General features: G+C 41.2%; 1 protein-coding gene across 1 annotated transcript in view; it reads left to right on the top strand.

Moving 5' to 3' along the window:
• The window catches only part of LOC112611610 (O-acyltransferase like protein), a 75847-nt gene that overhangs the window by 19789 nt on the left and 43785 nt on the right, over nucleotides 1–12273 (top strand). Inside the window, exons 2-4 of the mRNA XM_025365571.1 lie at nucleotides 3808–3947; nucleotides 5578–5656; nucleotides 12075–12216. Coding sequence (XP_025221356.1) covers nucleotides 3808–3947; nucleotides 5578–5656; nucleotides 12075–12216 — 361 coding nt within the window. The remainder of the gene's footprint in view (nucleotides 1–3807; nucleotides 3948–5577; nucleotides 5657–12074; nucleotides 12217–12273) is intronic.

A 12273-nucleotide genomic window follows, 5' to 3' on the forward strand; every position in this document is an offset into this window, starting at 1 on the left:
TTCTCATCAGCGAGGCCACACATATCAGAGCTTGACAAATACAGAAAATAAGAAAATGTAGTTAACACAATTGAGTGATGAATGAGTGAATGCCAAATAGGCAAATACAAAATCTATGAAAACACAGAACAAGAAGGGTTTCACATATCTTTCATCCAGTTTTCCCCAATTGTGTCAAACATAATTATAGCATTTTTTTTTTTTTTTTTTGAGACAGGGTCTCACTCTGTCACACAGGCTGGAGTATAGTGGCAAAATCTCAGCTCATTGCAACCTCTGCCTCCTGGGCTCAAACAATCCTCCTACCTCAGCCTCCTGAGTATCTGGGACTATAGGCATGTACCACCATGCTTGGCTAATTTTTTGTTTTGTTTTGTTTTGTTTTGTTTGTATTGTAGAGACAGGGTTTCACCATTGCCCCAGCTGGTCTTGAACTTGAGCAATCCACCCGTCTTGGCTTCCCAAAGTGGAATTAAAGGTGTGAGCCACCTTGCCTGACCTATAGTACAATATTTTTTTGAAAGGAAATTGATGTTGATATAATCTGTGGATATAGTTCTATGTCATTATGGCATGTGTAGATTTACGTAAGCCACACTCCAACCAAGATTCAGAACAATTTCATCACTAGAAAGTTCTCCTTTGTGTTACACCTTTACAGCCATATATAACCCACTTCCCTCAACATCACTAACCCTGGCAGCCGATAATCATTACAGCTGTTCCTGAAAGCAAAAAAGTGTGAAAGCTGCCCAACTCACTTTGTAAATTTGATTATAACTTTAATTCCAAAACTAGAAGAGGAAAAAAGATGTGGTATAAGGATTATGAGAGGGAGAAATAAAACTGCAGAACTAATAAGAAAGTTCAGCAAATTCACCAAATATCAGAACAAATTATAAAAATCAATAGTATATTTCTATGCCAGCAACAATCAATTAGAACATATAAACTGAGTCGCCGGGCGTGGTGACTCATGCCTGTAATCCCAGCACTTTGGGAGGCCGAGGCGGGTGGATCACAAGGTCAGGAGATCGAGACCATCCTGGCTAACACTATGAAACCCCATCTCTACTAAAAATACAAAAAAAAATTAGCCGGGCGTGGTGGCGCATGCCTGTAGTCCCAGCTACTTGGGAGGCTGAGGCAGGAGAATGGTGTGAACCTGGGAGGGGGAGCTTGCAGTGAGCTGAGACAGCGCCACTGTACTCCAGCCTGGGTGATGAATGAGACTCCGTTAAAAAAAAAAAAAGAAAATATAAACTGAAAATAAAATACCACAGAAAATAGCCAACTGTACTCTATTTAGGAGTTATTTTATGTAATCTGTTTTAAGTTTACCAAGCAAAAAAGAGTAAAATTATAAGGACACAAAAAGATTTGCATAAATAGCATGGTCTCCAATGATGGCTTGGTATAAAAATAATGTCAATTCTTCCCCAACATTAATGTAAAAATTCAAAGCAAATTTAAGTCAATAGTCTAGTTGGATGTTTTGAAGAACTCAGCAAACTTTTTCTGAAATTAGTATACATGATTAATGGTCCACAACTAGCTAGATCCACTTTGAAAAACAAAAGACTAAAGGCAGAATACCTGATATACTACAAATCCATAATAATAAAAACCATATGGTTTTGTTTATGCTTATTTATGCCTTTTATCCCTTCATTTAAAAAATTCATTTCCTTTCATCTGTCTTCATCTCTTCCTTTCCCTTTCTCAAATTCCCCTCACTCCATATATGTGTGCTGTGTATCCTTTCATATGTAGGTGTTCTTGTTTTGGGTATGTGTATTTGCCATATGTATGAATGGTTTTGTGCTTCCACTCTCCTATTTTTATATATGTCACACAGTGCTACATTTTTACAATTTTATGTGTATCCAGTCCAGTGCTAGAATCAGGGCTGGCTCCAGGGCATGCAATTCCTGCAGTCACACAGGGACCTACTCTTAAAAGAGCCTTACGCTTGGCTGAAGTGTGATTTGCTGTCATCATCTTCAAATTCTTAAACATTTTTAAACAAGCGGCCCTGTGTTGTCATTTTGCATTGGCCGTACATGCTCTGTAGGCAGTGTCATCTCAGATAAACAAAATAAACCAGAGAGCTCAGAGGCAGATCCACGTATATATGAGACCTGGATATAAGATGAAACTTGCTCCATGAATCCATGATGAAAGGGAAAACTATTTAGAGGTGGTTTTGGGATAACCAGCCCACCTTTTGGAGGGAAAAAAAAAATGCACCATGACTCAGATGGATTAAAGACCTAAATACAAAAGGTAGAACTATAAAGACAGCAGGAGGTAATATTAGAAAATCCTTTTGTGACCTATGAATGGGGAATAATTTCTTAGGAAAACACCAAAAGCACAATCAATAAGCAAAATATTGGTGGATTTCATGATACCAAAAGTATGGGTTTCTGTTCAATGAAAGACATCATGGAAATGTCAACTGACAGAGAACTGCCAGAATATCTACTTTCAATGACTCAGACAGACAGAATCAATATATAGAATAATAAGCAGCTCTGGAAAACCACAAAGAAAAAAATCTATAAAAAGTTGGCAAAGGACACATGGGTTCAGAAGAGAACATTTAAACGGCTGACTAATCAATAAAAATACCTTGGCTCATTTGTAATTAGATAAATGAAAATCAAAGCAGTAATTAAATACCATTTTATATCCATTAACTGCCAAAAATTAAAAAGCTAAACAGCACAAAGCAAAAAAGAACAACAACAACAAAAAGAGCCAGCATCCCTGGGGGATATAGATTGAAGGAGTCCCTCTAGTGAGCAATCTCGCTGGATTAACACAGACTAAGTATTTGTGTGCTTATTATTCATCAATTCCACTCACAGGTAGAATCTGAGCTCCATCTTCATGTTGTTCTATAAAGGGACACATATGAGGAGTGACCACTGTGTGTTTCTGTGGGTTGGAATCATCTATCCATCCATCATCAGGGGAATAGTTAAGTCAAAGGTGGTGATGCATTATTATACAGAAGTTAGTGGCCCTGGACTAGATACACATAAAATTGTAAAAATGTAGCACTGTGTGACATATATAGAAACAGTGGGAGAGTGGAAGCACAAAACCATTCACACATATGGCAGATACACATACATAAAACAAGAGCACCTACAAATAAGAGGATACACAGCACACATACATGGAGTGAGGGGAATCTGATAAAAGGAAAGGAAGAGATGAAGAAAGATGAAAGGAAATGAATTTTTTAAAATAAGGGATAAAGGCCATAAATAAGCATAAACAAACAAAAAAGACTCTGCAGGACCAGGGCTGAAAATGCCATGAACTGTGGAGTTGATCACTCCACTCTTCCGCTTCTAAGGTTAAATGAAAAAAGAAAAAATTAACTCTCTCCAAAGTAAGGTCCCACAAAACTGGATAAAAATTTTTAAAAACATGAGTATTTTCTCCTGGGTATATGCGGAGGAGAAAGAAAAGCTACCACATTTTAGTTATACCTTTTCACTCCCCAGAAAGCATTTGTTTTTTAAAAGAAATCAAACTCTTCATCTTTTTCAGCAACTGTTGGCAGACAATGTAATAGCACAAAAAATCACATCATTGTTCTCCCAGCATGATGAGAGGGGCTATGTATGCAAAACATAGGCTCAAAGAGTAGCATCTGACTAGATCTCTTTCTCTTCTTTTTTAGTCACATAAGTTTGATAGATTCAGAAGGTAGAGCCTAGTACCTATCAATTTATTTAAAAGTGACTCCAGAAAGGTAATTTTGCAAACTTCTTTTGCCTTGCAATTCAGTGTATGACTCTCTGGGGAAGTTTGGGAGCAACATTCTTAATGGAAACATGGACAGGCTGGGATCATACAGCGAGTGTCTTTCCACCCATGCTCCCAAGGGGAACTTCCGAGGGCAGTACTGCAAGCTTCACATACTGCAGGTGAGTGTGGGGGACCTGCACACTTGCTCTTGAAGGACAAGTGAATGTCATGATATAGAATAAAATACAACTCCATTGATTCCTTTTCATAATTTAAAAAAAAAAAAACTATTACGATGTTTTGCAAAAAATAAAAACTAAATTTTAAATACTTGGCAGAAACCTGCTCAGCATCTTGAGTGTGAGACGTTAAACGAGACTCTTGTTCACAAACCACATAGGACTTGAGATATTTCTTCTACCACATTGTATGGAGCAAGACCTCTGGACAATGTTCACAGGGAATCCAAGGTCAAACGCTGGCCAGCAGCTTCTATAGCTTCAAATGCTATGGCTCTCTTTTTGAGAGTTATTTTGAGTTTGCTGGTAGCTCTCTTCTGCCCTTCTCTGCTGGGGTCCAGTAGGGACTCTCCTTTACTAAAGGACCTCAAAATTTGGATTTGGTCCCAGACAAAGTCCCCATTCTGTATCCTTGCTGTCAGGGAACCGCATCATTACTTGGTATGAGGTGGATTAAGTCAAGGAGCTTTCCACACACTCCTGACTCATCAACGGCTTTTAGAATACCAGAGGCAGGGTGGACTTCCCATTACCCTTAACTCTTCTCAGAAACAGAGCTCTAAACATGAATTTGAGGTTATCCTAGCAGACGGGCCATGACTTTTATGAAAACATTACTAAATCAGTTGACCAAATTTGCAGGACTATCCTCAAAGCATGTTAATCCTTTTATTGCTCAGAAACAAAACAAAACAAATAAAACAAAACAAACAAATAAACAAAACAAAAACAAAAACAGAAAACAAAACTAGGAACAGCATAGCCTGTTATGAAATACAAAGATAGACTTGATGTGTGTCACACAGTACTAAAGGAAAATTACATTACAAGTTGGCTAATAACAGTTGTATAAATTAACAATAAGAAATCCAAGCTCTCTGATATTAATGCTATAAAATGATCTTAGAATGGTTCGCTGTGGAGACAGAGAGATGATCACTAGCTCCATTTGTCCTGCTGAGGGTTGGGATAATGATTGCTCGAGGGATTAATCAGTGCATACAAATGTCATTTTCAAAGCAAATTAATGGTTTTGATACTGGAGAAAAAGGTCAGGCCTACACAATCCTCTAAATTATGTGTTTAGAAGAATCATCCCAGAATGTTTTATTTATACTTTGATGTTTTCTTTATTGGGACAGGCATTCTAGTTACTGGCTTGATTTGTTAATAAAATCTTTATTTGATACAATGTGTCCTGCTACCAATTAATGGCAACTTGGAAATTGTATTGAAAATTGCAGGAGATGCAACTCTTAATGACCTTTCATTTGGAAGAGAGAGGCAGTGGGGCAGATTATCCAAAACTACTGGTTGCTTTTTAAAGAATCACCTACATTAAGCCTTGAGGCATTTTAAAAAAATATGCATGTGTCCGATGCTCTGGAAATTCACTTGAACCACTCAGTAATGGAAAAGTCATCTTTTAAGAAGTTGGAACACTTCTTCTTTCAACATCCTTCTCTCCCACTCCCAATCTGATTGTTTAGCAGCAAACTTACTTGGGATGATCATGCATATATGTTATGAATGCCAAAATGAAAGAACATTGTGGCATTGTGTTTCCCAGGATGGGACTGACTACAGTGTGGGCGTGTGTGTCCCTGATTCTTGTGCTGAAGAGGATGTGACTCTGATGTCTCGGCTGGGTAGGTACAAAAGAATATCTAGTGAAACTATCATCTCACAGCGTAATGTTGGAAAAACCCCAGCTCCTTAGAACCAAGAAAGGTAATTCCTTCAGGACTGAACCAACCTTTCATCGTGATCAATCCAATAATCTGAGCCTAATGGAGGTTTGAGGGGTTCAAGGGTAAAGATGGTAGAATAGTAATGGAGTAGGTAGGAAGGGAGACAATAAGGAAAAGATAGAGCTGAATCTTTATGTAACAAAAATGTAAAGTTAAACAATCTTTCCTCACCCACAGCTGCCTGGTTAGGCTGAAGAAAGGAGGTGGGTGGTGTTTGGTTTCAATATTGTGTGTTCTGTGCCCTGGCCCGTGTGTGGCAATCTGCCACCTGCCATATCCAGAGGCCATTCTGAACGAGGACTGTGTGCAGTCAACATGTTGTAATGGATTAGTGTTAAGAGCCCAGCATTTGGTCCTGGTTGTCACCTCCCAGCTGTGTGATCCTGGGCCAATCACTTAATCTCCCCAAGTTCAGTCTCTTCCTCTGCACAGTGACGGGTGGCTCTGCATGGCTCTCTCTATGGCCTTCTAATCACTTCTCCCTTAGCTATGCGGAAGGAATATATTTTAGTCTCCACAGAAACTGATTTGACTTCCCCTAAGTCTTTTAAAGTTTTCAAAGCAAGAATTTTAAGCCTAGGTTTTTGCCACTGGTGTCTTTTATATTTATTCTGGTCATCCAGAGAAGAACTAACACATACTAAAGTTCTACATTATTAGGAGTGAGAAGAACTAACATATAATAAAGTTATACATTATTAAGAGTTCTCCTTTAAAGTATTGGTATTGCAGCTAGTTGTCAAAATCTTAAATGGTCCTCTGCATTTGTGACGATTCCTATGGCTTTGGGTGTATTATCTATCTAGCCAGGTATTTCATGTGCTGTTTAAAAAAGCAATAAATCAGCTGCGCATGGTGGCTCATACCTGTAATCCCAGCACTTTGGGAGGCCGAGGCCAGCGGATCACGAGGTCAGGAGATCGAGACCATCCTGGCTAACACGGTGAAACCCCATCTCTACTAAAAATACAAAGAATAAGCCAGGTGTGGTGGCGAGTGCCTGTGGTCCCAGCTACTCGGGTAAGCTGAGGCAGGACAATGGCGTGAACCTGGGAGGCAGAGCTTGCAGTGAGCCGAGATGGTGCCACTGTACTCCAGCCTGGGCTACAGAGCAAGACTCCGTCTCAAATAAATAAATAAATAAATAAAAATAAAAAAGCAATAAATCATTACAAATCAAATGCAAATTTCAATTCTTGTTGGATAAGCCATAAATATCCTAGAGACAAAGATAAATGTGTCGTTATTATTAAATTAGCATTTCAAGTGACTAAGTGACTCTAAGTCTAATGAGTTAATAGTCCTTATTATTTAAGAGATTTGTCAATTAGCCTAATTTTTCAGACTAATGCCAAGCTTTCTAGCCAGAGTTGACATTAGAATAAAATAAAATATTAGAAATAATTGCCATTGATAAAAAGATATTTTAAGAAAGTAGCATTCAAAGAGAAACAAGATGGAGATTCTCTTTGAGGAACCAGGAAAAGAAAACAGACTGGTGGTTGTCAACTGAGCTGACGTGGGTGGATGGATTAGGGGAATTTAGTCTTTGCTGCCCAGGCGTTTTTCCAGCTCTGGCACAGAGGCAGCAGATAGAAATTGGAGGTCTTTGCCCGGGGTAAAGTGTCCCCATCTGGAAAGGATTTGTCAGCTATTCCTTAAAGCTCTTTGATGGAGTTGCCAATATTTCCTCTACAGATGTGAGACAACCAGCTCAGCATACCAGACTGAAGCTGTTTGCACGGACTGCACTCACCCAGAGGAGGGGAGCGGGGAGGGCCAGTAGTAGATTGGGCGAGAAAAAATGCCCTAGTACGGCAGAGGGAGAGCAAGATCCTGGCAGGTCAGGACATAACTGCTTTTGGCCAAGGGCTAGGGCAAAACACTGCACAGTTGTTGTCATAGAATGTTATAAAATGTCACCCAACATACTTTACCTGAATTCCTAAGAATAAAATTATTTCACACCAGAATGCTGAGAGCCTGGATGGAACTTGGATGTGGTGATTATGAAACCCAATTATGGGATATTTTCCTACAAATCCAGACCCATGCATTTTGGTGTCATTAATAGTCCTTTCCCATCGCTGCTGTAACAAGTGACCACACACTGGGTGGCTTAGAACAACAGAGATTCATTCTCTCACAGTTCTGGAGGCTAAATATCTGAAGTCAAGGTGATGATGAGGTTGGTTCCTTCTGGAGGCTCTGAGGGAGAGTCTGTTCCTTGCCCTACTCCACATGCCTGGTGGTTGTCAGTACTTCCTGGCACTCCTTGGCTTGTAGCCACATCATTCCAGCCTCTACCTCCACCCACATGTGGAGTTCTTCCCTGTATGTCCAAACTTCCCTCGCATAAGGACACTAGTCATACTGGATTTAGGGCCCAACCTAACCTCATCTTCCTATTTCCAAATAAGGAAATAGGACCCTATTTCCAAATAAGGTCACATATGCAGGTACTAAGGGTTAGGACTTGAACCTTTCTGGAGGACACAGTTCAACCCAAAAGACTACCTAATACCTACTTCCTAGGCTGGCTAGATTATCTGAGTTCCCTTTAACACAACAGGGAGTTGGGAGGATGGGAACTCATAGCCCCTTAGCAGGGCCCTGCTCTTAGAATATGCTTGACAAATGTTAGATAATCTTGCTGAAGTTTAATCGTGAGGCAGAGGCAATCTACCTGGTCACAGGGACCACACAAGAGCTGACAAAGAATGGGCTTGGGTGTTTTTGGTTTTGCTTTTGTTTTTCTGAGACAGGGTCTTGCGGTGTCCCCAGGCTGGAGTGCAGTGGCACAATCATGGCTCATTGCCGCCTGAATCTCCTAGGTCCAAGCAATCCTTCCACCTCAGCCTCCCAAATAGCTGAGATCAGGCATGCACCACCACACCTGTCTAATTTGTAAATGTTTTGTAGAGATGGGGTCTCCTTATGTTGACCAGGCTGGTCTCAAACTTCTGACGTCAAGTGATCCTTCTGCCTCGACCTCACAAAGTGCTGGGATCACAGGTGTGAGCCACCACAGTCAGCCTGGGGCTTGTTCTAAAGGTCTGTTTAACACTGAGTTGTGTCTGATTTTATCCAGACACAACACTGAAGGCTGCACATTTCCATTCTCGGGGACTCACTCTAAGTCTAAGACTCACTCACTCTAAGTCTGTCCCATTGGAGACTTTATAACGTTTTATGATGATCACACTGTTCCAGTTTGCAGTGGCCAAAAGCAATGAGTTCCGAGCTGCTTAGAATCGACGTTTAACAGTCCTTTACAATAAGCTTTAAACTGTGCTCTTTCCTATGCTCTATTAGGTTAATTTCACCTTGCTTTTCCTATGAGAATCACTAGGCCTACATAGCAGAACAATGGTGCTAGAAGTACAAGGGAAGATTTTTCTCCTCCAACTCCCTCTTACAGATTCCCTGAGCACCAATGGAGAAAATGGAACTCTTTTAATAGTAACTCCTTGAATTACCCATAGAATTGCCTTTCTGGCTAAGAATTCAAAAGGAATCCAAAACATTTCACAGAATACCATTTTGTGTTCTCAATTCAATTCAGAAAATATTTATTGAGCAATTTTCTCTCTGGCCTTTGTATGAGACATCACCTGTATGTGCTGGGGGCGGGGGGATCAAAATGATTGGGAGTTACTCGTTTCAAAAATATGTACAATTTAGTTAGGAAGAAAAGTGTGTATGCCTGAGCTATTAGGCAACACTGTCAGGAAAGAAATGTCCAATCTCACTCAAGTGTTGGGGCTGGGCATAAAAGCCAGAGAAGCAGAGCCCAGCATGCATAGAGTAAGAGTGGGGAATTTAGACAGGGCTTGAGCTGACCTTGTGTTAGTGAAGAGGTCAGGATGGGGTGGGGTGAGAATTTGTTGGAAAACAGATTCAACAGAGGTTTCCAATAAAGGTTTCATATTCCCCTTGTAGATCTGGAATCTAGCACAGCATAGACACTTCAGGCTGATTACTTAAGGCTGATTGGATGTGCATGGGCTGCCGGTTGTCTTTGTTTACCATGGCAGGATTTAGAGCTGGGCTGTGGTTGATTGACAAAAAAACCAATCAACCCAAACAACAAAACCAAAACAAAACAGAAACGTCATTTGATTCCTTTAAAATTAGAAATAGAACTTCCAAAGGGAACAGACGTGTGCTGGCTGGTCAGTACACTTCATTTTCAGTGGAAGAGTTTAGTTTGGAAACCCACATACCAACAGGAAGTAGCATTGGTTCAGAGCAAATGGAATTGGATTATGAAAAATTCTGCTGCCAGGTCTCCTGTGGGAACCTACTGGTAACCTAGATCAAGCACCCCAACTCTTGGCCAGGGTTGAGGACACACAGATGACCCTTCCTTCTTGTTTCTACCCTTACCATGCTACAATTAGGAATCACAGTTAATCACATATTATTAGTCTTTCAGCAGCATTTTTGGATGTTTTAGAAACCCTTGGGTCACAGACTCATGGGAACCTTGAGGGTTAGAGATGGAAAGGACATTAGAATACATCATGTCCCTTGTGTTTATTGCAGCACTATTTACAATAGCAAAGACTTGGAACCAACCCAAATGCCCATCAATGATAGACTGGATAAACAAAATGGGGCACATATACACCATGGAATACTATGCAGCCCAAAAAAGAATGAGTTTTTATCCTTTGCAGGGACATGGATGAAGCTGGAAACCATCATTCTCAGCAAACTAACACAGGAACAGAAAACCAAACGCTGCATGTTCTCACTCATAAGTGGGAGTTGAACAATGAGAACACATGGACACAGGGAGGAGAACATCACACACTGAGACCTGTCGGGGGGTTGGGGGCAAGGGGAGAGAGAGCATTAGGACAAATACCTAATGCATGCGGGGCTTAAAACCTGGATGACGGGTTGATGGGTGCAGCAAATCACCATGGCACGTGTATACCTATGTAACAAACCTGCACATTCTACACATGTATCCCAGAACTTAAAGTATAATAATAATAAAAGAATACATCGTGTCTGACCCACCCTTCACTGTTACACAGATGAGGAAATGAGACCCAGAGAGAGGAAGCGACTTGCTCAGGGTCACACAGCAAGCTAGCTCAAACTTGAGCCTCTTGAATGCAAGACTAGGCAATGTGGTGTGGTGAGATGAGGAACACCCAACATTTATTAAACGTACTGCCTGTCCTGCACTGTTCTAAGGGCTTTACAACCATTGTGTCATTTAGTTCTCATGACAACCCTAGGAGGTAGGTACTATTATGATCCCCATTTTAAAGAAGGAGGAAAGCTGTGTGCCCATCCTTTGTGGAGATTTTAGAAGTCCCCTGGTCTTAATTCTAACCGTGTGCTCCTGGGATTCGCAGCAAGAACACCTGTAAACTTGTCAGAAGCACAAAGTCAGGTTCCGCCTCAAACCTCCTGGATCAGAAACTTGCAGGGAGGGGAGGCAGAGAGCCAACAGGCCCTCAAGGTAATTCTGAGGCTTGCTAAAATTGGAGATAACTGCCCTAGTCTTACCAGTAGGATCTTTACACGCAATTTCTTCCAGTGCTCATCAGCTGTGTCCTGACTTGCTGCTTCTTACCTTCAATTTCACATGGCACCTTTCCCCGGACTATGGGCTGCAATTGTATATTTCCATCCTATATTGCATTTCTCTGTCGGGGGGGCTTGTTCACAAATAGATTTGAGCCAGCAATGGCGCGTGTTTAGGTTTTTAGTTCCCAGTACCGTGTGCTAGGAAAGGCCAGGAGAAAAGACTGATTCAGTAGACCTGGGTTACTTCCAGCTGGGCTAAGAGTTCCTCATTCTGTAAGTTTCCACATTTTTGTGCCCTACTTCCCTCCAACTGTAAATCAGATATATTCAAAACCAGCTGTCCCCACCCTTTTTCTTTTTGGAGACAGTCTCGTTCTGTGGCCCAGGCTGGAGTGCAGTGGCATGATCTCGGCTCACTGCAACTTCTGCCTCCCCGGCTCAAGTGATTCTCATGTCTCAGCCTCCCGAGTAGCTGGGACTACAGACGAGCACCACCATGCCTGGCTAATTTTTCTAGTTTTAGTAGAGACAGGGTTTCACCATGCTGGCCAGGATGGTCTCAAACTCCTGACCTCAAGTGATCACCCTGCCTTGGCCTCCTCCCAAAGTGTAGGATTACAGGCGTGAGCCACTGTGCCCAGCCCCAGCTGTCCCTTTTTACTGTAAAAGTTTCATTTTGAAATAATAGATATGAAAGCACTTGGAAAAATGTAAGGCATTATTACAAGCTAAATGATTTATACAATCTCTTTTTCTTTTTTGGTAGATACTTTAAGATTCAGAAATACTTCATTTCTGGCCCCTTCCCTCTTTCTTTTTACAATAAATTCTTCCTCCTCGTCTGGTGGGCGTGTGGCCAGATGTGCTACTGGAACGTTCCCCCTGGACACATTTGCTGCCGTATGTCTGTGAGTATGGACACCCGAGGTACCTGGGTGGGTTGTGATCTGTCGGTACTGTTTTAT

This window comes from Theropithecus gelada, chromosome 18, assembly GCF_003255815.1.
Source record: "Theropithecus gelada isolate Dixy chromosome 18, Tgel_1.0, whole genome shotgun sequence".
NCBI classification, from domain to species: Eukaryota; Metazoa; Chordata; class Mammalia; order Primates; family Cercopithecidae; genus Theropithecus; species Theropithecus gelada.